This window comes from Fusarium musae, chromosome 7, assembly GCF_019915245.1.
Source record: "Fusarium musae strain F31 chromosome 7, whole genome shotgun sequence".
Classification (NCBI taxonomy): domain Eukaryota; kingdom Fungi; phylum Ascomycota; class Sordariomycetes; order Hypocreales; family Nectriaceae; genus Fusarium; species Fusarium musae.
The window spans coordinates 840,028-861,907 of record NC_058393.1 but is presented as its reverse complement, the minus strand read 5'-3'; the positions used below and the strand labels follow the sequence as shown (position 1 = coordinate 861,907).

At 48.6% G+C, this 21,880-nt stretch overlaps 9 protein-coding genes across 9 annotated transcripts; 3 read left to right on the top strand and 6 right to left on the bottom strand.

Annotated features, from left to right (window-relative positions):
- Window positions 1-144: 144 nt before the first annotated feature.
- On the bottom strand, window positions 145-1,344 carry J7337_009462 (uncharacterized protein; the record flags this gene model as incomplete). Its single annotated transcript, XM_044827058.1, has 1 exon — window positions 145-1,344. The coding sequence occupies one exon, from the start codon at window positions 1,342-1,344 to the stop codon at window positions 145-147; it is 1,200 nt and encodes a 399-aa protein (XP_044677652.1).
- A 578-nt stretch (window positions 1,345-1,922) lies between these two features.
- On the top strand, window positions 1,923-2,276 carry J7337_009461 (uncharacterized protein; the record flags this gene model as incomplete). The annotated part of the gene is made up of 1 exon (XM_044827057.1): window positions 1,923-2,276. The coding sequence occupies one exon, from the start codon at window positions 1,923-1,925 to the stop codon at window positions 2,274-2,276; it is 354 nt and encodes a 117-aa protein (XP_044677651.1).
- A 151-nt stretch (window positions 2,277-2,427) lies between these two features.
- Window positions 2,428-4,068, bottom strand: J7337_009460 (uncharacterized protein; the record flags this gene model as incomplete). Its single annotated transcript, XM_044827056.1, has 1 exon — window positions 2,428-4,068. One exon carries the CDS (start codon window positions 4,066-4,068, stop codon window positions 2,428-2,430), a length of 1,641 nt encoding a protein of 546 aa, XP_044677650.1.
- A 1,671-nt stretch (window positions 4,069-5,739) lies between these two features.
- On the bottom strand, window positions 5,740-7,294 carry J7337_009459 (uncharacterized protein; the record flags this gene model as incomplete). The annotated part of the gene is made up of 3 exons (XM_044827055.1): window positions 5,740-6,465; window positions 6,513-7,051; window positions 7,159-7,294. 3 exons carry the CDS (start codon window positions 7,292-7,294, stop codon window positions 5,740-5,742), a joined length of 1,401 nt encoding a protein of 466 aa, XP_044677649.1.
- Window positions 7,295-8,024: 730 nt separating this feature from the next.
- J7337_009458 (uncharacterized protein) lies at window positions 8,025-8,684 on the bottom strand (the record flags this gene model as incomplete). Its single annotated transcript, XM_044827054.1, has 1 exon — window positions 8,025-8,684. One exon carries the CDS (start codon window positions 8,682-8,684, stop codon window positions 8,025-8,027), a length of 660 nt encoding a protein of 219 aa, XP_044677648.1.
- A 3,174-nt stretch (window positions 8,685-11,858) lies between these two features.
- Window positions 11,859-12,352, top strand: J7337_009457 (uncharacterized protein; the record flags this gene model as incomplete). Its single annotated transcript, XM_044827053.1, has 2 exons — window positions 11,859-12,058; window positions 12,103-12,352. 2 exons carry the CDS (start codon window positions 11,859-11,861, stop codon window positions 12,350-12,352), a joined length of 450 nt encoding a protein of 149 aa, XP_044677647.1.
- Window positions 12,353-12,746: 394 nt separating this feature from the next.
- Window positions 12,747-14,816, bottom strand: J7337_009456 (uncharacterized protein; the record flags this gene model as incomplete). Its single annotated transcript, XM_044827052.1, has 1 exon — window positions 12,747-14,816. One exon carries the CDS (start codon window positions 14,814-14,816, stop codon window positions 12,747-12,749), a length of 2,070 nt encoding a protein of 689 aa, XP_044677646.1.
- A 286-nt stretch (window positions 14,817-15,102) lies between these two features.
- On the top strand, window positions 15,103-17,542 carry DBP4 (ATP-dependent RNA helicase dbp4; the record flags this gene model as incomplete). Its single annotated transcript, XM_044827051.1, has 2 exons — window positions 15,103-15,231; window positions 15,284-17,542. 2 exons carry the CDS (start codon window positions 15,103-15,105, stop codon window positions 17,540-17,542), a joined length of 2,388 nt encoding a protein of 795 aa, XP_044677645.1.
- A 328-nt stretch (window positions 17,543-17,870) lies between these two features.
- On the bottom strand, window positions 17,871-21,005 carry J7337_009454 (uncharacterized protein; the record flags this gene model as incomplete). The annotated part of the gene is made up of 2 exons (XM_044827050.1): window positions 17,871-20,638; window positions 20,684-21,005. 2 exons carry the CDS (start codon window positions 21,003-21,005, stop codon window positions 17,871-17,873), a joined length of 3,090 nt encoding a protein of 1,029 aa, XP_044677644.1.
- Between the last annotated feature and the right edge of the window lie 875 nt (window positions 21,006-21,880).

The window sequence follows — 21,880 nt, the reverse complement described above, 5'->3', positions numbered from 1 at the left end:
GTCTAGCATCAGCAATGCATTATGGCCTTTGTCACGGGTGTATTTATTGTAAACTTCTAAACAAATGCTTCATTTATAAGTCTTGATCTATCGAAATAATGAGTAACAGACATAAGATTACTATATCAACTCAGGACTAACCATCTACCAAGGGTATTTCCTAACCTCCCCCTCCTTCTCAACATTCAACCCCCTCGCCAACTGCTTCTCATGCTCTCTATCAAGATACTCTAACAGTACCTCACCATACTTCTGCTTCCCCTTATAATTCGCAACCTTGTCATCCCAACTCCTCACCGCACTCGCCAACCTCCCCGGAACGTAGTCCTCCTGCGCAATCTCCGTCACAGGGTGAAAATACGTACGGATAGTAAACACCACACCACCAGTCTTTGGCAACCGCCTCAAGGACTGTCGCTCAGACCGAAACATGTGGTGCTCAACAGCTCTATCCTTCTCAGCGGTGCTCCAGCTCACAGACGGCGCGTCTTCGTTGCCGATACTCCAGCTCCAGGCTAGACTCTCGTCGACTTGGATAAAGTAGTTGTTACGGTTGTACACTGTTTCTGGGCGGAGGCGCTTGAAGAACTTGCACATTCCCGTCTCGAGCTTTTCCTTGAAATGGGGAACGTCGCCTGATGTGTGGATGTCGGAGAGGGACATGCCGTATTTGTCTGAGAGACGCCAGAAGCCAGCGAGGAGGATTGCACCAGCGAGTAGATAGTATTGGCCATCGGGACGTTCGATCATGATTGCGAGATCATCTTGGATGAGACGTGAACAGATAGCCATGGGATCTTCAGCCAGTGGACGCTCAACGATGTTAAAGTCTTCGCCAGACCATTTGTTCTTGATCCCAACAGCCGTCCGTTCAAAAAGACTGGGATATCTCGCAGGTAGATAATCAGCCAACTCCTGAAGAAGCTCAATAGCAGCAGGATACGCATCAGGGTGCGTATCAACACACTTGGTCCCTCTCTCCTTAATCCTCGCAGCTTTGTCAGCGTGATATTTCGGATAGTGGTTATCCAGCTCAATCCACTCCTCTACGGGACATGTGCGCAGACCCATGGTGACTTGGTAGTTGGGACCATAGCGGAATGCTCTGTAGGGGAGGGGCTTTGTCTTTTCGATGGACCAGTTGGGGTAGGGTTCTGGGATGGGAGTTTTGTAGTCGCTGGGTTGGTAGTTTGATGATACGGGAGGGAGTTTGCTTTTGTAGCGAAAGCTTTTGCGGCTTTGGACGATGTCGTTGAGTTTGTAGCCGAGAAGGGCGAGGCTGGTTATGATGCTGAGGAGTATGACGGCCTCGTGAGGGCCGAAGGGTGATAATGAAAAGTCCATGTTTACCTGACAAGAGAAGTACTATCTGGAACTGAAAGTACAATAGAAGATACTTGTGGTGTAAAACAACCGTGTAAGTCAACACATATATACACAACCCTCACCACATTTAGCAGCCATACCACCCATTTTAACCCGCCATCCCACTATCACTTCCCTCTCGTAAAAACAAGTTACGTATCTATCATTGCACAACCCGGAAATCGCTTCTCCAAACGGACGTTGCACGCCCCGCGACCTCCGCATACCGTAAACCCCACCATCTTGGTACTTCCGGACAACTTGACCCAAATAGGCAAAAGGACGCTATCGCCATCTTATCAGTCCCCGCAAAGACTCCGGTAACATTGCTCCAAAGAGGGAATGAATGTTTTGGTGATGGTTAACCTCGCCGCTTATGTGTGAAACTAAAGTAAGTAAGTAAGTATCTTGAGGAAGGATGAGGCTTGAGAGATGGGTATATGAAAGGGACTTTGCCTCTATTGTCTGTATCTAGCATCAAGCAATCTACTTCAATCTCAAACACTCCTCTCTTCACCAAACCAACCCTCAAAGTCAACCTCCAAAAGACTATCAAAATGGCATCCTTCAAGCACTTCCCCCAAGCCCAATCCAAATTCGAGATCCCCCATCTCGCAGGCGGCAACACCTTCATCGGCGACATCCACTCCACGCCCGAGGGTGCCGAGAAGCCCCTGGCCATGGGTCTCTTCCGCGTCAACAAGGGCGAGCCTCTCACATACACATACAAGTACGACGAGTGCAAGATCATCCTCGAGGGCAACTTTGTCATTGAGGACTCGACGGGCCAGAAGGTCGAGGCCAAGGCTGGGGATGTGTTTTATATCCCCAACGGCGCTACGCTGACTTTCTCGTCGCCGGATACGGGGTTGGCGTTTTATACCGGTGCGCGAAAGATGGGTGATCTATAGATGGAAAGGCTGGATAGCGGGATCTAATAGATTAGAATGCTTCATGTGAAGCTCTCAATTAAGCCAATAACCCAAGTTAAACTCATACTGTGTGTTTGATATCTCGCTATACACTCCAAACATGATCCAATAAACAATTTCATTCGTAATCCTAACCAAACATTGATCTCAAGTTGTTATCCTCCATCACATCCACCCAATGCACCGTGGCTGATCCAGGTGCTTCGCTATCATAAGCATCCCATATAGCCTTGATGAGCTCCTTCGCCATCATGACCGGTTTTGGCGGTAAGCTACTCTCCAGCATGTTCAGCCGACCGGTGATGAAATGCCGAGCGTTGCTAATATCGAGCGACATGCGGGATATTAAGTTGGCAGGTGGCGGTGAAGTGCCCAGCATGTCCATAGAGAAGGGATCAGTCTGGAAGCTCGACGAGCCTATGCCTGCATCAAATGAAGAGGTAGATATATCGAGCATCGTTGTAGTATCGTAGCGAAGACCAGTACTCGCAGTGATGTACAGCAAAGGCTGAATACAGCGTGTGCCAGAATTAGGCGGAATATGCTCCAAAACATTGACAAGCCGAAGGCTCAACGGGATAATCCACTCCTCCCAAGGGATATGTCGACTATTCGCATGGACAGAATCAGTCGGTAATCGCAGCGCCACCAAGTCTGGAAACGTCTGGTATAGCTGCAGCAACGCAGCAAGTTTATAAGCCTCAGCGACCTGCGCAAGATGAAGCGACGGCGTGCGATAATCCCCCGTGTTAGCAACACCAAGGGTATTCTGGAACTCAAGCCCCAGAAGCTTCTCCTCCAACCGCTGCGCCTCTTGGATCTCCTCCAGAGCCCGCTGGAAATCCCGCCCTGTTTCTTTGGGTAGTTTGAGATTTCGGCGGAAGCTTCGGCAGAGCCTTATCGCTTGGGCGAAGAGCTGAGACGCGAGCGGGGAAATGCCTGTCCACGGGTGCGGTGAGTTGTCCATGTATCGCTCGGCTAGTTGCATTGAGGAGTCGGTTTGGGGGCCTGTGACTGGATCGTCGGTGTCGAGAGCAGTGTCGTCTTGGTTTACGGCTGCGAGGAGCATTTCGCAATATGTTAGACTTCTGTTGAAGAAGGATAAAAGTTCCAGATCTTTTGCTGAGAGTGATGAAATACGGCGGTTGAGGCGGTTTAGGATCTTGCGAGCTGATCGGAAAAATGGGAGACCTAGTTGTCGCGCATCGACCCAACAAACCGTCGTTCCCAAGCAAAACAGCGAGAATAATGTACCAGCGGGCATGTTATCGCCAGCTGGGTTCTGAATTATCTCTTCGGCCTCTGAGAGGACCGATCCAGTAGCCGCTTGCAGGAAATACATAGCCGATTGCTTCATGTGCGGTAATCGCGTAGACAAGAATCCAGCAGACATGCTCTGCAATGAACTAAACACAGATTGAGAACTCGTGCATAGCTCAAGAGCGAGTTTCCGATTGAGGTTAGAGTCTGAATCGAAACCAGACCATAACGTGCAGACTTGCTCGAACCAGTTGCTGATGAGTAGGGATGAAGTGTCGGTTATAAGACCAACAGTGAGCGGCGTCCCTTCAAAGTATTGCGATTCATTCGTCGGTGTAAGAGCCTGAGAAGTATATTCGACATTTTGAACCGTCATATCGTTTATATTCTCTTCAACAATCGAATTCGACCGCGCAAAGATATCGTTATCTGACCCGGTACCAGAACTCGTCGTCCAACTCGCGTCACCGAGAATTGAAGTATTATCTTCGATTGGCAACTCCTCAGCCATCGCTGGAGCAGGTGTATCTAGTGGAACATCGAATATCGCAGAAGGCGTCGCTACGAATGATGGTTCGGGCTGTATAGTCGAGCTTCTTCGTGAAGACGTTGGTGAAGTTGGGGCCGCGAACTCGAAGCTTACTTCGCCTGGTTGATGCTTGAACGACCATTTAAACTCTTTCCAGTAACCACCACATTTTACACCCTTTCGAATACATCTCAGACACTCAGGTCTTGTCTCATCGCATTTCGTCTACATAGTCAGTATGCGATATCACAACAAGCAGAATAAACCTACATGCTTAGCCTTGCAAGTAACACAACCCGAGCGAGATCGAGGATTAGGTCCATTCTTTGTCTTTGAAGCTCTTCTGCAATTCGGCTTTGTTGATGTTTTCGTCTGCATCTTGCATGTCTGTCTCTCTCACTCACTTTTGTGTAAACGAGGAGGTTGGAAGCTATGAAATGAGAAAAAGGAGAGAAGATCGTCCTCGCAAGAAACAATGGAGGTGTTGGTCCTTAATGGGGGATTCGAGAAACGCCCGGGACATGGGGGCCCGGGGGGGCCTGGCAACGTATCTCCAGGCCCTGGACCATTGGACGAGATAAAAAAACGCGGGGAAGTGCATTCACTATCAGCCACTAATGGACGCTAATTTCTGGTTTGCTGTAACGACGTAACGCTGATAAGAGGTGAGGCTATTGGGTTCCCCTAAGGTAACTAAGAGATAGGCTATGGAAGCCGAGATGAGACATATATTCTGAGCGAAACAGAGCATTCTGAACTTGGTGTCTAATGGACAGTTTGATTTATACTGAGGACAATGAATTGTAGAATGCTCTTATACGTGTAAACAGAAACCATACATTATATCCTGGGTCACATTCTAGTTAGAGCTCAAGTGGACATTTCGGTGGAGTAAGCATCGATCCCGATACTCCACCAACTCGCATCTCGGCACTCGCTTATCATCCCCAGCTACGATAAGAATTCAACATCCAAAGCTTAGATATCATAACAGCAACAACATGAAACATCTCAACGTTTCTTATCATCTCATACCCTGAGCCCTCATCTTATTTCAGCCATATCAGAAAGCTTCCAGAAGTCATGGCTCACTCACTATTGACCCCCGGTAAGATGCGGGGTGCACACACACCCAAACCACATGCTCACTAATGAACGCCTCGTCTTCTGTTTCGTGTAGCTCTATCCTCCATGTTTTGAGAGGCTCGATCGTAGCAAGCTATTACTCAATGGAAATTCATTGCCGGCATGTCAAGTTCATGACATCCCCGGGAAGCTCCACATTGAAAATCCGGGGTATGGGGTAAGCTTCACAGACAACGACGTCAATTTCTTGACCAGGCTGTCTACCCCTGGAAATACATATTCTATAGTTGCCTTCTAGACCTTTGATAGGATCTTTCATTTTCCTGTGTAGCAGAGACCCATAGCCCGCATGACTGGCACTTGAAATAGAGAAAAAAAAGATGATATGGCGAGAAACCTCCATAGCACCGTAAACTCGCCAATACGCAATCTCATGAATGTCCAGCTTGATAATTAGGGGCGGTCTTTTATGGCATTTTAACCGAACCGGGTTCTATATAGTTTGTTCTATCTCTACTTCTAGATCTATGTCAAATGTGAAATCTGGCCCAAAACTCAACAAGTCCATCACAATCTCGCCTTCACACCATCCTTCTCCAGATCCGCCTTTGCCTTCGCATTCCACCTCCTCCACAAACCCTTCCTCAATTCGGTACCCTCTATGAAATTCCTAAACCACTCCCTCCTAAACTTGGGCAACTTGCGCCCCACTCCCGGCTCACCATCTCCCGCAAGTTCTCTCACCGCCTCAAAATAATCCTCAAAGTCCGGATACACAACAGAGAACTTTGGTCCATCGCCGTGTGCCTGTATCCTGTCATCCTCCCACTTCTGCATCTCCTCCTGCGAAGGTACGGTCGCTCGGCCTGCGAGGATACGAGCTGCGTAGACGGCTTGCCACTCGAAGATCTTGAAGGTGAGACCTGCGCCTACTGCGCCTACGAAGAGAAGAGTAGGGTCTTTGTGCCATACGATATGTTGGTATAGACCTGGGACGCGGTTGTTGCGGACTGGGAGGGAGGGCAGGAAAGGGAGGGTCCAGCTGTAGCCTGTGCCGAAGATGATGTGGTCTACATCTGCAACACTGGTGCCGTCGATGAAGTGCACTGTTCGGTTGATGACTTTGGCGATAGATGGATGTTGTTGGATCTTGGGGTGGTGGAATGCTACATCACCAAAGAAGACGTTTGTGGTGTGGCCGATGGTTACACAGTGGATGGGTGATTTGGCTGTGTCGACGAGATCAACTGCGATATCAGCCGCTGATACAGAAGCACCCACAACAACGACTCTCTACGATCATATTAGCACAATCACTACCTCAAGGTCACACAACTTACCTTGTCGTGAAAAGAGTCTCGACCCCTGAAGTGCTTGCTGTGCACTACACTCCCAGGCCTAGTCTTCTCAAACTGCTCCAAGCCCTCTACAGCCGGGATATACGGCACCCAGTAACGACCACTCGCCACAACCACAGCATCAAAAGTCTCACTCCACCAGTAATCCTGCTTCTTTCCGTCCTTTCTCAGCACAACCTTCCACTCGTCGCCTGTCTTCTCGACATGTTCCACGGCGGTGTTGTACGAGATGAGATCTTCGTAGTGGTTACGATGCAGGATATCTGCTATGTAGTCACGCATGACTTTCCAGTGCCGGAAGGGTGTGCTGGGGCCGTGCATCCCGATTGATCTCTCACTGCGGATTTCGGGGATGGGCTCTTGTGTGTACTCCATGGTTGATGTGTCCACGTTGGTTTCTAGATAGGGGTACAGCGATGATTCTTCATGGCGTGGTTGTGTGGACTTGGGAAGAAAAGCTGGTAGAGCCTCAGGGATGGGGAGTTGCTCATCTGCTGTACGATCTGCGAGCTTCGCCAGGTCTGAGATTGTTGGAGGTTGAGTTGTATCACCAATCCTTTCATCGTCAGCTCAAATTCTCTCACTTATATAGCTTAGTAGTTTCCTAGACATCTCATAACTCACCAACAACCTCCAGGTCCTTCACGGCGTTCAAAAACTCTAATAAGATCAAACGTCTTCTCCTGCGCCAAAGCATCAACCGCAATAGCACCCGCTGGCCCGGCGCCGATAACCGCCACACGTTTTACACGAGGTATAGACATGGTAACAACTCAATGCAGACAATAGTACAAGTGTAGCCACAGAAGAAGCATAAGACATAAAAAATTGGTGTATGCGACAAGTGAGGGAGGCGAAGTATAAAAAAGAAAAAGATTTAAAGTCCTTTTTGTCGTTGAGTCGGAGGATTTAGCGGCCAATATTGCTCCACATGCGGCACGTTTGTCAGACCAGACCCTGGATTGTGCCTCAAATGCGATATATCACGCCATAGCAAGGGTTGTTGATATATACATCTCCGATTTGTTATAGAGGTGTAATTGAGTTTATGCCATGGGATTGTTCCTATGAGATTTATGGATTGTAGCGCCATTTCTTATCTGCCGAGCTCTAGAAAGAGGACAAAGATTTCAGGAATAGTGAGACTGACAAGCTTGACAACTATAGTAAGAGTCCTGTCCTCGTTTATATTGAAGCTCAATACGATGAGTCTATATAGAGCATACGAAAACACAGACCAGGTACACCACATCGTCCCTAACGCTTATAGCAAATGTCAAACTCAAAAGCAATGGTATTGAAGGTATAAACTGCATAACCAGATGCATCGCATAAAGACATCGCCATGATCCATCATCGTGCAACATGCCCTCCCAACTCCAAACGATCAACCATCTTCGAAATGACCCCAGATGGAAGCATACCACGAACGCCATGCAGAACAAAGAAACACAACAGACGTAACTTTTCATCAAACCCATAGCTCATCAGCAACTAAACAATAGCCCCGTACTGTCTGAACGATGCTCGCGAAGACGGCCCAACGGACTGTTCAGGTCGATACTCCTCAGGACCATATCGCTCCAACTCTCGGAGCCAAGCATTCATCCTCGCCTTCTTATCATCGCCCAGACTCCCATACTCATGCGCAGCCCAATCATCCTCACTCAAGCTCCACAGCGTCAAATGCTCAAAGATCGCCATGACAGCAGAGATGACAATAACCGCAATCGGATTCCCCCAATCGTCAGACCACGCAGCGTAGAAGATTAGCACAAACGCATCGAGCGCATCGCTGAACAGATTCGTCGCAAGCGCACGGGTCACTTCGCGACGAGCAGCAGAGTCGGTCGCAGCATTTGTAGTATCGCTCGTGTACAAAAGCCCCGCGAGGAGAATATCGCGGATGCCGATCAGACTGGCGAGCATATACGCTGAACCATCGGGTGCGATGTCGAGGGCCCAGAGGCCAAAGCGCGGGTATGCTATGAGCGAGACACCGCGGGCGAAACGGGCGAGAGAGAAAGTCGTGATGGCGAAGCGCTGGACATGGTTCGCTGCCGTGGGAGCAGGAGGAGGTTGTTGCCCATAAGGCGATGCGATGGCTGTGGGCGTGGAGATGGGAAGTAGAGGAGAATATGAATGTGGCGGCATTGCCTTGACGATTTAGTTTCAAGCCGTCTCGTCACAGTAGATATTATTATTAGGTGACGTTGGAGGAGGAGGAGGAGGAGGATTTGGATCAACGAGCTCAAGATTATCACGGACTTGAATTAAACAGACGATGAAAAAGTAAAAAGCAGGAAGACCAAGGAGAAACGGGAGAGTTGCTAGTAATAAGAATACCATAATGACACACACACACAAGACCTACACAAGAGATATTAATTATCTTCCAAGGTCTTGTAACACCCATGCCTAGCACCAAAAAAAACTCCATTCAAAGCTCACGCGTTTCCCCACAGATAAAGTGGCGTTTGTTTTAGAGGCACAGGCAGAGAGAGGGTGATGACCCCCAAATTCGCTCCCCTCCATCATGATCTCGATGCGACGCAGCCTTGGGAACTTTAGCTCCGACAGTCGGTGAGAGAAGAATGAGTGAATGATGAAGCGATGCTGATTGAGGAGGGGGATGATCGCTCTGCAATAGGGGTCCTTTCAGTGGCGATGAATCATGAATGCTGCATTGCATGTGTCGTCTATCCGTATTTACTTCTCTTCTACACTCAGTGACTCTGTAAATTATAATGAATGGGTAGATGTGATGTTGGTGATGAACTGGTGGAGATAAGACGATGTCATCATCCCACTCTGACCTGCTTCTAATCAAACCACTACCACTACAGACAGAGTCACCTCTTGTCCCCCGTGTTCCTCTGCTTCGACAGGCGCTTTCAAGGGGTCGCACATCAGCCTCTCTCGATGCGACCGTGATCACACCCTCATTAACACAAAGAGGGCTGCTAGCATGCATCGCGTCTCTCCCGCCTCTAGGTGAGCGGGGAAGAGCTATATCTGACTCGTGACAGGGATCAGCTAGTGGTTTCCCAGCCTTCTCTGGTCTCTGGTCTCTGGTCTCTGGTCTCTGGTCTCTGGTCCTCTGTAAAGAGGTTGTATGGTGAAATCTGGTAACTTGAATAGTCTTGCGATGGTGTCGTCGTATATTGCTTTAGGTCTTGTGCATAACAGATCAGCAGCCTCGCCTCCATGAAACCTACTGTCCTAACTACATTCAAGAGTTGGTCTGATCGGTCAAGTCTTAGTATCGCGACTTTTGACTTGGTGTTGTGATTATCAGACGGAAACGGCAGCTAGAGAAACCGGATCGTGCGGGATATCCCACTCTTTTTCACCATCACGCGGACAGATCTCTTATCTCTATCTTACCCTGCCGCCCAACCAAGGAGCTTCATTTCACTCGACTCGTTCGCACACTCACACTCACACTTGCATTGATGTTTTATCGTAAACGCGCAATGTGCACTGCATGTGCATATGAGGAGGGGCAACACTGGCATTGTAATATGGTCATGCTGGTGAATTATCCATAAATAGTTTGATGCAGATGGTGATACAGACCGAGTTTTATTGGAGGCCTGTTTTGAGTCAGGTTGACGAAGCATCGCTGCTATGCAGGCAACTCAAGGAGTCATGAGTTGATAATGTCTATTTACGCCTTGGCTTGATTAACCACTTTCATGGAATTTCGTAAAATTAGGTAGCTTGCACCTTTGTACGTCTTTTGCTGTTCCAGACCCAGGATTTCGGATGCAGTTATCCCTGTCATCCAAATTGAATGGTTGACTGTCACTTGAAGTGCAAAACATTTGAACTGTCTCAGCCATTGCTGCAATATCACCAACGGCGTGCATAATAAGCAATTACAGTGACATATCAGCAGCTAACAAGAAGACACCGACATGAATACCCAATCCAGTGACCTCTCCCGTCAAATCCAAGCTAGACTCAAGATACCGTAACTGTAACTCATACCCCAGCACTCGCTTCTCCCCGTCAGATCTACCTTATCCCCCGATCTCGCCAATATCTTCCCCCATCTCGATAAACTACTCGAATGCGAAAATCTCGGGCATCAATTCAAACCCCGACATCAAATCTAACCATGAAGATTACCTCGCTCGTGCCGTGTCTGGCTGGCATGTTTCTCTACGCCAGGGGGTCCAGATCAGGCACTACTAGCCTTTGCAGCGCCGAGGACGTCAGAATTGCTAAAGATACAAATTCCAAAGGCATGCTTTGACAGCTTCTGCGTAAACGGGCAAGTCAAAGATGACCTACGCACGGGAAAGCTAGTCTATCCTGTTTCGTCAGTGTAAGTCGGCATGTTACGCAATTTATCATGTTTAAGGGTCTTCTTCCCTCTTGTCTCTTGTCTTTTTTGGAACCTGTCACATTGAAAGTGGAAGAAGACAAACAGGCCATTCTTTGCGGGGTCTTTAATTGGATGTTTTATCCGATTGTGCATATTCTCGTGGCTTTTTTATTCTCTCCCCCTCATTTAATGAGGGAGTATTTATACTAGATGCTATCCCGGGGAATCGAGGTGCATTGCGATTATTGGAAGAGAAACGGCAAAGATATGGGTGCACACGATACACAAGGCAAAAGCGCGAGTCCGAGGAGTAGTCTGAGGAGTAGCCCGAGTAGTAGTCCTCCATTACAAGAAAAGTCGGGTCAGGCGGGGCATGATGAGCAAGGTATGAGGATGACATTCACTTTGGGGCATTGAGTAGAGGAAGAATGTTTAGTTGAGGTTGAAAGAGTCGGAAGACAGACGAAATGAGTCGCACAAGACAATCGTAAGGCAACTAACACCACTCCAGATACAGAAACACCCCCCGATGATAATCCAGGCCTCTTACACGGCAACGCAGTAATCGAAGCCGGCGGCAGCGACGAAGACGGAGAATTCTCCGCCAGCGAGTTTGATCCCGACGATTCGTCAAGTCTCCGTTCCTCTTCAACGTCCATCAATTCCAGTATTCTCGAACACAGCTACCAAAATGGCCGCCGATATCATCGTTATCGCCATGGACGATATCCCTTACCGAATGATGAGGCGGAGCAGAATCGTGAGGATATGCTTCATGCGATGATGTTGGAGGCTACAGATGGACGGTTATTTTATGCGCCGGTTGGGGATAATCCGCAGAGGATAGCGGATTTGGGGACTGGTACGGGGATATGGGCTATTGAGAGTATGTGAAAGATATGAGCTTGTGTGTGGGAGATGCTAATGGTGTTAGTTGGTGAGAAATATCCGAGTGCTGAAGTCTTAGGATTGGATCTAAGTCCAATACAACCAACATGGGTACCTCCAAACGTCAAGTCAGTCATACTTACACTTGCACTTACACTTACGCTTACCTCAAGTCTAACTTGGACAGATTCTATGTGGACGATATCGAAGATGAATGGCTCAACGGCGATGACTTTGACTTTGTGCATCTCCGCAACATGATCCCAATCCTCAAATCACCTGTAACACTCCTCAAGCAAGCATATGCGTAAGTTTACCCTTCTACGTCCAAGGCGCCTCTAATAGTATCAGAAATATGAAACCTGGTGCCTGGGTAGAACTCCAAGATGTAGATGGCCAAGTCCACACAGACGACAATAGCATTCCCGACGACTGGCCCCTAAAACGCTTCACAGAAATCATCCTCCAAGCATTCGCTCTCTATGAAACAAACGCACATGCCGCTGTATTCGGAGGTCAATATCTCGCTGAAGCAGGATTTGTCAATATAAAGCATAATTATATCAAATTACCTTATGGGACATGGCCAAAGGACAAGTAAGCCAGGCCATCTACTTGGAGAGTTATTGCTAATAGTGTCAGGGTCATGAGACTAGTGGGAATGTACTATCGAACTGCATGTGAGGAATTCTTCCCGGCGATTGGCAATCTGCATTTTCCGCAGTTGGGCTGGGGCAAGGAGGAGATGGAGGTGTTTTTTGCAGAGTGTCGACAGTCTATGAGGGACCCGAAAGTCCATGCTTATGGGAAGATGCATTTTTGGAGTGGGCAGAAGCCATTGGATGCATAGAGAAAGAAATATTGAAATATTATATACCGAGAGGATCGTATATGAGGAAGAGAGGAACTAAACAGTATATGCTTCATGATTTATGCTATCAAATACCACTTTTTGACCCAACTCCAATCTAAGCAGATATACAGAATCTATTACATTACCTCCGTCCCTTCTTAACCTTCTTACTTCTAGGTTCCTCATCAGCCCCCTCCGCATTTCTTCTCTTCTTTCTCCCCTCCTCCAACAACTTCTGCATACCCTCTGTGGCCTTGAACTTGGGATTCGAGGGATCAATAGCATACTCGTGGCTCTCAAACACAGCCTTGAAACGATCATCGTCAACATCCATGCTAAAGTCCTCCTGCAGACCGCCACGAGACTCCTTCGCGAGGGCCTTCTTTTTGGCCTTGCCCTTCTTCTTCTTGGCTTTTTCGGCGCGCACGATCTCGTTCATGTCGAAGTGGTCTAGATGGTCGGCTTGGTCTGCGTCTGCGTTGGCCATGACTTTCTCGAGCTGTTTCTTCTGGGCCTTATTTTCGGCCTCGGCGGCTTCGCGGGCTTCTCGCTTCTTGAGACGGTCCGCTTTGCGGATGGAGGTCTTGGACGATGCGGCGGGGTCTTCGGCGGCAGTGAAGAAAGGATCATCGAAGCCAAGGTCGTCAGCATCGCCTTCAGGAGCCTCGACAACCTCCTCTTCTTCCTCTTCAGCATCAGGGTCCTGGCCAGCACGTCGAGCTCGTGCAGCTTCGCGCTTCTTCTCCTTGCGCTCCTTTTCCTTTCGGATATACTTTTCAATTGTCGTCTCCTCCTCAGCTGTCTTCTTAGGTGCGCTCTCTGATAAAGCAGGTGTGAAAGTAATTTCCATGTCGCCTACGGGGGCGTTCTTGGAAGACTTGGTAGGTTCCTCAGATAGACCCAAGGCAGCGCGCATTTTCCGACGCGCCAACTCCTTCTTGGAAAGTTTGGGCTCATCCTCTCCCTTCTCCTCAACGACCTCTTCTTCCTCCACATCGTCATCTTCGCTGTCGCTTGCCAAGTAAGCACGGAGATCATTCTCTTCAATCTCGTTGCGACTACCGCTGAAAGCACGGTTGATGGACTCCTTGCGCGATGCCTCCTCAGGATGCATATCCCAGGTAAGCTTGACCTTTGAGCTCTGAAGGGCGTTTGTCACGAACTCAACAGGCTTGTATGACTCGGGCACCTTTTCGCACTCGTCTCTGGGCTCGTCATCGAAAGTAACATCATCGGGCACGAATCGAAGATCAAGGAAGTTGGAGGATGACTGGTACTCTCGTCCATCGACAGCCTCGTAGAGCTTCTGCGCAACTGCTGGGCTTGAGCATACCATGACGGCATAGTAGTATCGTAGGCGGTCGAGCTGATAAGATCGTAGCGCATCACTGTCAAAGTCCTGATCATCGCCCTCTTGGAGCAAACTCTTCTTGATTCGCTCGTCTCCATCCTCGCTTTCTTCATCGCTATCCGAATCGTCGTCCGAGTCATTCTTAGAGTTCTTGAACAATTCCTTCGGGGGTCCTTCAACTTCTTCCTGCTGCATGCGCTCCTTGCCAAATTCACTAGGGTATACTGAAATCTTTTCGATCTTGCCACCAGTCTCGGGAAGGAAACTGTTGAAGAGAGCCATGAGGTCGGTAGATTTGACGTGGTCCCAGTCAAGGTTGACAATGGCGATTCGATTCGTCACTTCACCAGCCTCGACGTCGTTTTGTTCGTCTTGGAATCGTTGCATGTCTCCCTCGATATCGACTTGCGCGCCGCCTTCTTCATCATCGGAGTCGGCCTCTTCCTCCTCAGAATCAGAGTCATCTTCAGAAGATGAGAAACCACCGCCTCGAGCAGGGTCGTATTTCTCGTGCGCCTTTCGCAATTCTCGCTGAACGACTTCGTCATCGTCGACCTCGATGTCTTCTTCCTCGCCTCCCTCTTCCTCCTCGTCTTCGTCTTCATCCTCCTCGCGGTACAATCTTTGTAGAGCCTTCTTCTTGGAATCCGACTTGACTTTTCGGCCATATCGATCGACCTTGGCGGTAGCAGTGAACTCGTCATCCTTGAGCATGCGCGAGAATCGCTTGTCGATTGTGGTTTTTGTCTGCTTCTTCGAGGGCAATCGAAATCGAGGATCGGTCTCGAAGTCGGCAAATCGCTTATCAGCGATCTGACTCGCCGTAGGGGCAGCCTTCTTTGTTTTCTTGTCGTTTTTCATGTTGTCTTAAGGAAGCTGGTTGTGATGAATTCGCAAAGCTTGCTTGAGTGGAGGGGCAGAAAACAGTTGGATTCAATTTTTTGGCGGTGAATCTATTCTGCCATGGCGGTAAGCTTCTTCTGGTCAAGCGCCCCACAGTCGGCCATCGGTATCCCCAGGCGCCGCGACTTTTCCAAAAAATTTCCAGTGACTTTGGACTTGGACTTCGATTTTGGTTTGCGCCAACGACAAGGTCTAGAGAACATCACCTCAATTCTCTTCATCTATATCGTCGCGACTCCCAAAAATGCCTCCTCATGCGCGACCTGGGCGAGGACCTAAACCTCAAAAGAATGGTCGAACTGAGCAGCGCCAGCAGAAGCGCAAGAGAGCGCAAGAAGACCTTCAACAGCTTGAACAGCGAGTGAATGATTTGGTATGAAAACATCATTTAGGACAGTCTTTTATTCTGGCTAATAGGAATTCAGGACCCCAAATCGGATGAAATCAAGAACTTTTCCCATCTTCCTCTCTCTGTACCGACCGCCACCGGCCTCGAAGCCTCACATTTCCAAACCCTTACCGATGTCCAAGCTCACGCTATTCCACTGGCTCTCAAGGGCAAAGATGTCATGGGAGCCGCCAAAACAGGAAGCGGAAAGACTCTGGCTTTCCTAGTTCCCGTCCTCGAGAAACTCTACCGTGCCCAATGGACCGAATATGATGGGCTAGGTGCTCTTATCATTTCTCCCACCCGAGAACTTGCGGTACAGATCTTCGAGGTGCTTAGAAAGATTGGCAGAAACCACGTTTTCTCTGCAGGCTTGATCATCGGTGGAAAGAATCTGAAGGAGGAAGCAGAACGATTGGATCGAATGAACATTTTGATTTGCACGCCTGGTCGAATGCTGCAGCATCTGGATCAGACAGCTGGTTTCGACGCCAACAACTTGCAGATCTTGGTCCTGGACGAAGCAGATCGCATTATGGATATGGGTTTCCAGCATGATGTTGATGCATTAGTCGAGCATCTGCCCAAATCACGACAGACACTCATGTTCAGTGCCACCCAGAGCAAGAAGGTCTCGGATCTTGCTCGTCTCAGTCTCAAAGACCCCGAATACGTCTCTGTTCACGAAGCAGCAGTTAGCGCCACTCCTACAAACCTCCAACAGCACTACATCATTACACCTTTGACAGAGAAACTTGACACATTATATGGTTTCATCAAGGCTAATTTGAAGAGCAAGATTATTGTCTTTCTGAGCTCAGGCAAACAAGTTCGATTCGTATATGAGAGTTTCCGTCATCTTCAGCCTGGTATTCCTCTACTACATCTTCACGGCCGTCAGAAGCAAATTGCACGAATGGAGATCACAAACAGATTTACAGCTGCGAAGCAATCGTGTTTATTTGCGACAGATGTCGTCGCGCGAGGAATTGATTTCCCTGCCGTCGACTGGGTTATTCAGGCTGATTGCCCTGAGGATGTTGATACATATATCCACCGAGTTGGTAGAACAGCTCGATACCAGAGCAATGGTCGAGCTGTGCTATTCCTCGACCCCAGCGAGGAGCCAGGAATGTTGAAGAAGCTTGAGCAGAAGAAGATTCCCATACAAAAGGTGAATGTCAAGGAGAAGAAAAAGAAGAGTATTAAGGATCAACTACAAAGCATGTGCTTCCAGAACCCAGATCTGAAGTACCTCGGCCAAAAAGCCTTTATCAGTTACACACGATCAATTCACTTACAAAGAGACAAGGATGTTTTCAAGTTCAATAAACTAGATCTTGATGGCTTCGCTGCTAGTCTTGGTCTGCCTGGTACACCACAGGTCAAGTTCAGAAAGGGTGAGGATATCAAGAAAATAAAGAACGCCCCTCGTGCTGGCTTGTCTAGCGACTCTGAGGAGGAGGAAGACGGCGAAAAGTCAAAGAAAAAGAATGAGGTGCGCACAAAGTACGACAAGATGTTTGAGCGAACAAATCAAGACGTTCTGTCAAGTCATTACAACAAGCTTGTGCTGGATGGCGAGGAGAATGCGGATGATGACGAGGGCGATTTCTTGTCAGTCAAGAGGGTACTGAAGGACGATGAGCTAGACGACGAGGCAAACAACGCTTTCAAGAGCACGGCAAAGGTCATTGATGGTCTCGGTGGTGAAGAGCCATTTGTGGTCGACTCGAAACGTCGTGAAAAGGCTCTCAAGTCAAAGAAGAAGATGCTCAAGTTCAAGGGCAACTCAACCAAAGTCGTATTCGACGATGACGGTAACGCTCATGCTATCTACGAGCTCAAGGACGAGGATGATTTCATGGGAGAGGGTCCAGCCGAAGAACAGCGCCGCAAATTCGTTGAAGACGAGACATCGCGTGTTCGCGAGGCAGATGTGGATGACAAAGCTCTCGCCAAGCAAAAGCGCCGCGAGAAGCGAGAGAAGCGCAAGGCCGCCGAGCGGGCAGAGCGTATGGGTATCGTATCAGACGACGACGGCGATGCGCCCATGCTTCACAACGCAGACGACGGCGAAGATCCTCTGGCTCTTATGCGATCACTGCCAATGGGAGGCGACAGGTCGGACAGCGAGGAAGATCGCGAGCCGCCCAAGAAGAGAGCCAAGAAGTGGTTCGAGGACGACTCGGAGGACGAGAAGAAGAGCAGAGGCAAAGGAAAGGTTATCAAGGTGCAGGACGAGCCGGAGACTTTGGAGGATCTCGAGGCTCTTGCTACTGGATTGCTGGATTAAGGAGATGGATGGGCTTGATACCCTTTGGAGCCTTGTATATAGGGTTAGACAAAAGTTGCGAATTAAAATGCACAGGGTTAATGTTCAAGTTTAGTATCCGTTGGACGATGTTGATTTATGCTGTCGTCAGAAAAGTCATGATTAAATTGTAGGTAGCACCATTCTCAGCAAAAGCTATCAATTCCCATACCAGCTCCACGCTTCAATGCCTTGCGTATATAATTCACACTCCCATACAAGACTATGTACATGAACCGACCAACGCCCAGAAAGCACATTGAAGTCTAAATTGCGCCAATAGGTTTATTGACGCGGTGGTTCACAGCAGCTATTCCACCAGGTTTCCAAATAATCGAATACGATAGAAGCACGTATGGTCCGGCGCGCCGTAATTGCCCATCGATCGAACGACGATCTGATCTGTGCCGATTCCGAGGTTGGAGAACTGATCTTTGATGTGCTGTACGTGCACGCCGTCGTTTAGCTCGTTTCCAACGTATTCAAAATCGCTGATCTTGACGAATTGGTCGGATAGGGGAACAGACACGTTCCGATTTGTGGTGTCGTCTCTGAACCAGTTGGATGTTATAGCAAACACTTGATCACGCTCCATTTTATCTTCGAATCTAGCAAAGACTTCTATCTGTCGCGGCCGAGCCAGTGGATCTGTCGTGGCGTTTTTATTAATGTGTTCGATGACGATATCAGTGGGAACAACCAGATGGCCAAGGTGAACGGAGATTCTGGCACCGTGGTATCGTCCGCTACCATCGATGTCGTGGACTGAGCAAAAACAGTCTCCTTCATCTTGCCAAGGGTGAAGAGCTGCCGCGGCAGGGAGAGGACGTATGCCAGAGATGCCGCGCTTCAAGGCTTCTGTCTTAGCGACGCCCTTCTTCCATGGATCCCACACACTTGTCGTGAGAGAGTTATCAATGGTAGCCCCGGCGCCAACCGCAAAGAAGTTGACCTGGTGCCTGAGACGTGTGTTCCAATCTTCATGGATCTTTGCCTTGGCGCCAACTCCGAGGACTTCATCGGATATAGTCTGGACAACGATCTCTTTGATGAGCTTCCTCATCTCAGCGTCCGATGTTCCCTGGGGGGCCATCAACTGTGCAGTACGGATCGACTCTTGAATATGAGTCAACATATCCGACTTTAACTCTTGGAGCTCGGCTTGAACTGTTGTTCGATGGGCCACCAGTTCATTCCCAAGGTGCTTTATGAATTCGCTTCGCGTAACAACAGTCTGGTTCTGCTTGCCGAGTTGTTCATTCACAATCTGGGCGACTTTCTTGTCAAATGCAGCTCCTGACCCAGCAGCCTTTGTCTTGGCCATTGCCTTTTCAACGAGCGGTTCGAGAACCTTGTTGTTATTCTTGAACCATTTGTCCCAGAAAGTAGGCAGCTTCTCCTCAATGCCGCGGTCGACCTCTTTTGTGAGCTTCGACTGGAAATCTTTGTCTTTACCGAGTCCAGTCACAATGGCCTTCCATTGCTTTTCCGTGGAGATCTCGTAGTTTCCACGGTTCTTTTTCATGTTCAAAAAGCTTCCACTCTCTTTAAGATAATCTTGAAGACCGTGGTAGAACTGTTGGGGAATAGCTGGTTTTCCATTGACGGTTTCCATGGTGATGAATTGAGGGAGTTTCGCTTCCAGCTTCTCGAGGCTTTTCTTCTGGTCACTGAGCTTTGACGTCAGCTTTTTTACTGCTTTTTTGACTTCATCTTGAATGTTGTCAATGGGAATGTTTGCAAAGACATCAGGCTCATCGTCATCTCTACTCCAGGAAGGCCATGAGGGCATTGAGAACGATGGTATCATATCTCCGACGTTGTGGACAAAGCCAGAAGGGTTCGGGATATGGAAATCACCTAAGCCAAAGGATGGCATGCTCGGTAGAGATGGTTTCACAGCTCCCATGCCTGAAAAGAGGAAGACTCCCAAAAGTAAGCTAACACCGACCATGAGGACAGTATAGACAACTCCTTCAATCTGAGAACCTCGGATTTGAACACCAGATAATCTGTCAAGAAAGTTGACGAAATGATCCATAATTTTATCGACCAACCATACCACAGACTGTAGATATGTCATGGGGTTTAGTAACTTCCACCAATCCGTAGGGCCACCATTGTTGTATTGGTCATCGTCAAAATCATCAAAGTCATCGTCTCCGTGCCGTCTCCAGATCAAGCTGAATGGCCAGAGTGTTGATAACCAAGCAATCTGTTCCCGATACCATCGACGCCACGGCTCTATTGGGGGCGCTCGTTCTCTCTCGGCTCTCTCGGCTCGTTCACGAGCAATTTGGTCCTCTGTTTCTTGAATCTCTCGCTGAATGTCCCAAACACGCTCTTGTGGATCACGGGGAATCTGGCGAGCCTTTTCAAACGCGCTTGATTGTGAAAGAGTCCTTCCAGGTGTAGAAAAAAGGCTCTGGCCCCCGCTTGTTCTTTGATCTCTCCTCTCAGGAGCAGCCTGTCGAGATAGCTGTTGTGCTGTCTGTCGACGGTTTGTGTTGGCTGTACGTGTAGAAGTTTTCTTTGTGATAGTGCGTGCCTTTCTCGCGTTGCCTCCATATCGGGTGTCGCTTTCAATATCTTCTTGGTCGCTTTCAGCAGAGCTTTCACTCTGTTCGCTATCTTCCAACAGAGGGTTTTGAGGCCGGGGCTGGCTTTGTCTGGTTTTGTTTGCGGCTGGTGTGTTGATCGAAGTCCTACTTCGGCCAGTAGGCGCAGCCCTCTTTGCCGGCTCGTCTTCTTCTAGTTCACGCGATTGCTGCCGTGTTTGTCTCGGGACTTGGAGTGACGTTTGCTGGGTTTCTCTCGATCTACTGGGCTGCGGCTCAAAATTGAGTTGCTGGCTTAGACGAGATGGCTGTAGGCCGCGCTGTACAGACGCATCTCGTTGAGCTCGAGGGTTTAGGTTGGAGGCAGCAAGTTGCCTTTCAGTACTTGCTGCCGAAGGTGGCACCGATCCTATTGTTGCATCTTCGTAGTATTCACTTTCCAAGCCAAAGCTTCGTGAGCTATCATCATCTCTCTCAGTCGCTAATTGCTGAACAGTGCCTGTTACTGGGCGTGATGTATCTGTTCCATGTTAGACTTGTCGAGAGCAATGTCCATGTCACTCACTGTCTCTTGATGGGCCTGCGTCATCTGCCCTTGCGGATGCTGGCCTTGACTTTGCTGGCCTAACAAATTCTTCCTCATCCTCGATGTCGTTAGCAAGGGCTTGATTAACGGCACTGCCCAAATCCATGCGCTGCAGACCAGCTCCCACTTTTGGCGGTGGTTCAGCAGCAGAGCCATATGTGTACTGTCTCCGTGTACTTGGAGTCCCTTGAAGAGCCGGTAAATGAGGCCTCACTAACGTATTCTGCGGCTCATTCGTAGATTGTTGCTCGGGTTCCCGGCTTGAGAGGCGGGTAGTGCGTCTACTGACTCTGGGAGGCATGATTGAGGTGAAAATGCGAAGGTTGAGTGAAGTTGGTGTTAACAGAGGATTTAACAAAAAGAATTCGGTCTGAAAGCAAATGAGCCCTTTTGTTTCATAAAAGCGTCCTTTATCTTTGAGATGGTGAAGATGTGTGAAAGTGGTCGTTCTTTGTCCTCTGAGATGAAAATAGCAGCACTGACTTTGTGTCTACCACACAGACGAATCAGAACAACAACACCAAATAGCTCCCCGCCTCTAGTTGTAATTCACAAAGACAGGTTTGCCGTGCGCCAGCTTGACTGGCCAATCTAAGCGCTGAGTTGTAGTCAAACACGACAAAGAAACATGTTGGTGGCGGTGAGATGAGCAAACAATGAGTCCTGAGAGGTTCTGTCAAAATTTCCGCGATGATGGCAGTGCAATAATTTCGGTATCGGCGATGAGTTCCTTTGACTGGGTTGTTGGAATGCGTCTTTCTTTTTTTGTCGATACTTCTTGTGATGCTATCGCGAAGATGCTGTATGCAGGCGACGCGATACGCGCCGAGGATTAGGCGCAAATTGAGAGGCTGGTACGTGATCACGTGCACCGGCGTTGTACAAAGCCTCCAAATTACCTACAGTGAAGCAACATCCAGCTCAGATTGGCTTAAGAGATTGATTCTACTAAACAACCTCAGGCAGAACAATTGCCTTGTCGATTTTCAATTTACCTTTACAAAGTCTGCCAATTAAAGTGCGCCATCGTTCCAAATTCCAGCCGCATCTGATCCAGACCAACTCAACTTCACTTAGAGTTATTAGTCAAGAATCGAGACTCGCACTTACAGTCCATCAAAGCCTCGACCATGAGTAAAGTGCAGGATAATTTTCTTGGAATTTATATGAAATGAG